This window comes from Triticum dicoccoides, chromosome 4B (assembly GCF_002162155.2).
Source record: "Triticum dicoccoides isolate Atlit2015 ecotype Zavitan chromosome 4B, WEW_v2.0, whole genome shotgun sequence".
Lineage (NCBI taxonomy): Eukaryota > Viridiplantae > Streptophyta > Magnoliopsida > Poales > Poaceae > Triticum > Triticum dicoccoides.
Genome location: NC_041387.1, coordinates 26,345,479 through 26,348,150, shown reverse-complemented (window position 1 = coordinate 26,348,150; position 2,672 = coordinate 26,345,479). Strand labels below are relative to the sequence as shown.

Below are 2,672 nucleotides of genomic sequence, written 5' to 3'. Positions count from 1 at the left end.
GTTGAGTACAAGTTACAGTGCTTGTACTTGGTTGAAGCCCCAATTCTGCAGAGATGGCTTTGTATTTTATTTTGTTGTCACATATTTCAGTATAGAAAAGAAGAAATTTAAACCATTCGATCCAGCGTATTTGATACCCCCAAAGCCCAAAGCTCATTTCCCCCCTTTTCAAGAGGGCATTCGAGCATCTTCAACATATGCGAGAACCCCGTGGAGAGGAGAGATTTTCAATCTCAAATCTGCATCTGACTCCCGGTAGGGTATTCATCCATTTTGATCAGATATAACACAGTTCAGCAACCCAGACTGATCCTTAGTCTTCGTGGCTCCAGTGTATACAACATTGGGTTGTGTCTCCACTGTACAACGTTGGAGCTGAGCTTCATTGAGGATGTCTGAACCTAACTCCAGCCAGCAAATGGCTTCATGAGAAGCAGTAAAGAAGGCAATTGGATTGAATCATATTGCCCGAATGCGGAACTTGCATAAATAATAAGAGACATGTCTGACAAAATCCCCTATTTGTATATAAGGGCATCCCGCCCGGGTCCGACACCGATGTAATGGACAGGGATACCAACCAGCTCCTCTATCCTCTCCACGTACAGACGAGCGGTCTCCGGGAGGTCATCGTAGTCCCGCACCGACGAAATGTCCTCCTCCCACCCAGGCAGAGCCTCATACTTGACCTACACCGGCAGAGACAACCGTCAAGCCAAGCAAAGGCCACATTAAATCACATGAAACGTAATATGAGCATCACACACTGTTCTTCGTTCTTCGTTACCTTTGTTTGCTCCAAGATATCGAGGTCTGCCGGGAACGACTCGATCGCTTTGCCATCTTCGGTACAGTAGGAAGTGCCCAGCTTGATCTCCTTCAGCCCGGTCAGCACGTCGAGTTTCGTCAGGTTCAGGGAGGAGAAGCCGTTGATTTGGCAGCAGTATCTGAGCGCGACTATATCGAGCCAGCCACAACGCCTGGGCCGACCTGTTGTGGTCCCGAACTCCATTCCAGATGCACGGAGCAAATCGCCGGTCTTGCCCAACAGCTCCGTTGGGAATGGGCCAGACCCAACCCTGGTTGTGTAAGCTTTTACCTGCAGGTAGAAATATGTTAGGTTTTGGAGCGGAAGACGAGTGGGCGATGAAGAGAATATTTAAGCGGTTCAGAGGCAACTGAGCCCACCACTCCAATGATATCGCCGAGGGTTCTTGGAGCAATGCCGAGGCCAGTACAGATCCCCCCAGCTGAAGGGCTTGAGGAGGTAACAAATGGATATGTACCAAAGTCAATGTCTAACATGGTAGCCTGGCCACCTTCAACCAATATTTTCTTCTTCTGCAAGATCGACTCATTCATGAAATGCACGGTATCGGTAATGTAAGGCCCCAGACGTTCGGCGAACCTTTCGTACTTCTCGACCTCCTCCTTGAGGGTCTTGCTGCTATATTCAAATCCTTTGAAGCGCGTAGCTGCATCTTTCAGCAGGGTGTTAAGTTTGGCACCAAAGGTGTCCATATGCCGCAGATCAGAGACCCTGAGCCCGTTCCTGATGACCTTGTTCGAATAGCACGGCCCGATTCCCCTCTTTGTCGTTCCTATGAAGGAGTTCCCGAGCTCCACCTCTCGAAGCCCATCGACAACCTGATGAAAATCAAACAGAAGATGGGCGCGATCTGACACCAGAATTCTCCCTTTGCATGAAACTCCGTTGGACTCCAGCCCATCGATTTCTTTGAAGAACCCGGGGAGGTGAACCACTGCCCCGTTGCCAATCACGCACTGCGTGTTCTCGTTGAGGATCCCCGATGGAACGAGGTGCAGCGAGAACTTCTTCCCCTCGGAATTATATATGGTGTGTCCAGCATTGGCTCCACCCTAAGAAGTAAATGCAAAACACCCTACACGTTATTAAAAAGGGTAAAACAGGCATGACCAAATCTTATTGCAGAAAGTAAGTCCAGGCAATAGAGCCAAATTAAGCTAACTGGCCACAGGCGTGCAATTCAGAGTGCTCAACTAGGGAAATGTAGGATTGACAACATTTTTAACAGGTCGAAGTTGTATGCTCCCATTTCTGGTTGCACGATCGCCGGACAAGCGAAGGCATTGGGCAATTTCCGCTGGCTGGCGCTTGACCGGAGAGCTGTGGAGCAATTGACCGAACACCATCCGGGCTAAACGAACAAAGGCATTATTAAGCAGCAACGAGCTTGCGCGCGCGTGGGAGAGGGAGAGAGTGGGAGACCTGGCAGCGGGCGACGACGTCGAAGCGCTGGGCGAGGATGTCGACGAGCTTGCCCTTGCCCTCGTCGCCCCACTGGGTCCCGAGCACGCCGGCCACCTGGCTGAGCGACTCGAGCCGGCCCCGCGCGGCCGCGGCGGCAGAGGACTCCTCCGCGACGGCGGAGACGGAGGTGGCCCTGAGCACCACCAACCGGCGCAAGCGCGGCGCCGGCGGACGTGGCCGCGCAGCGGGGAGGAGGAGGAGGTGGGCGGCGGGGTCCAGGGACAGGAAGGCGGAGACGGGCATGGCGCGGACGGAGGGAAAAGACGATCAGGTTGTGGAGGGAAAAGACGATCAGGTTGAATGCGATGGCTGTGGACGCGCCGTTATCCCCTCTGCTCAATCCAAAAGGAAATCTGAATTGTCTCAAGTTTCATGAAAA

At 52.4% G+C, this 2,672-nt stretch overlaps 1 protein-coding gene across 1 annotated transcript; it reads right to left on the bottom strand.

The window, feature by feature from the left end:
* Nucleotides 1-432: 432 nt before the first annotated feature.
* LOC119294741 (adenylosuccinate synthetase 2, chloroplastic) lies at nucleotides 433-2,584 on the bottom strand. Its single transcript, XM_037572997.1, has 4 exons — nucleotides 2,252-2,584; nucleotides 1,189-1,881; nucleotides 788-1,099; nucleotides 433-689 (listed from the first exon to the last, which is right to left on the bottom strand). Exons 1-4 carry the CDS (start codon nucleotides 2,534-2,536, stop codon nucleotides 519-521), a joined length of 1,461 nt encoding a protein of 486 aa, XP_037428894.1. The 5' UTR covers nucleotides 2,537-2,584; the 3' UTR covers nucleotides 433-518.
* Nucleotides 2,585-2,672: the final 88 nt, after the last annotated feature.

Bases quoted from the DNA above. Each gene is read 5' to 3' on its own strand.
- LOC119294741 (XM_037572997.1), bottom strand. From the start codon at position 2,536: ATGCCCGTCTCCGCCTTCCTGTCCCTGGACCCCGCCGCCCACCTCCTC. The intron at 1,882-2,251 runs GTCTCCCACTCT...TTTACTTCTTAG, and splicing joins ACGTCGTCGCCCGCTGCCAG to GGTGGAGCCAATGCTGGACA. The intron at 1,100-1,188 runs GTGGGCTCAGTT...TTCTACCTGCAG, and splicing joins TCGGCGATATCATTGGAGTG to GTAAAAGCTTACACAACCAG.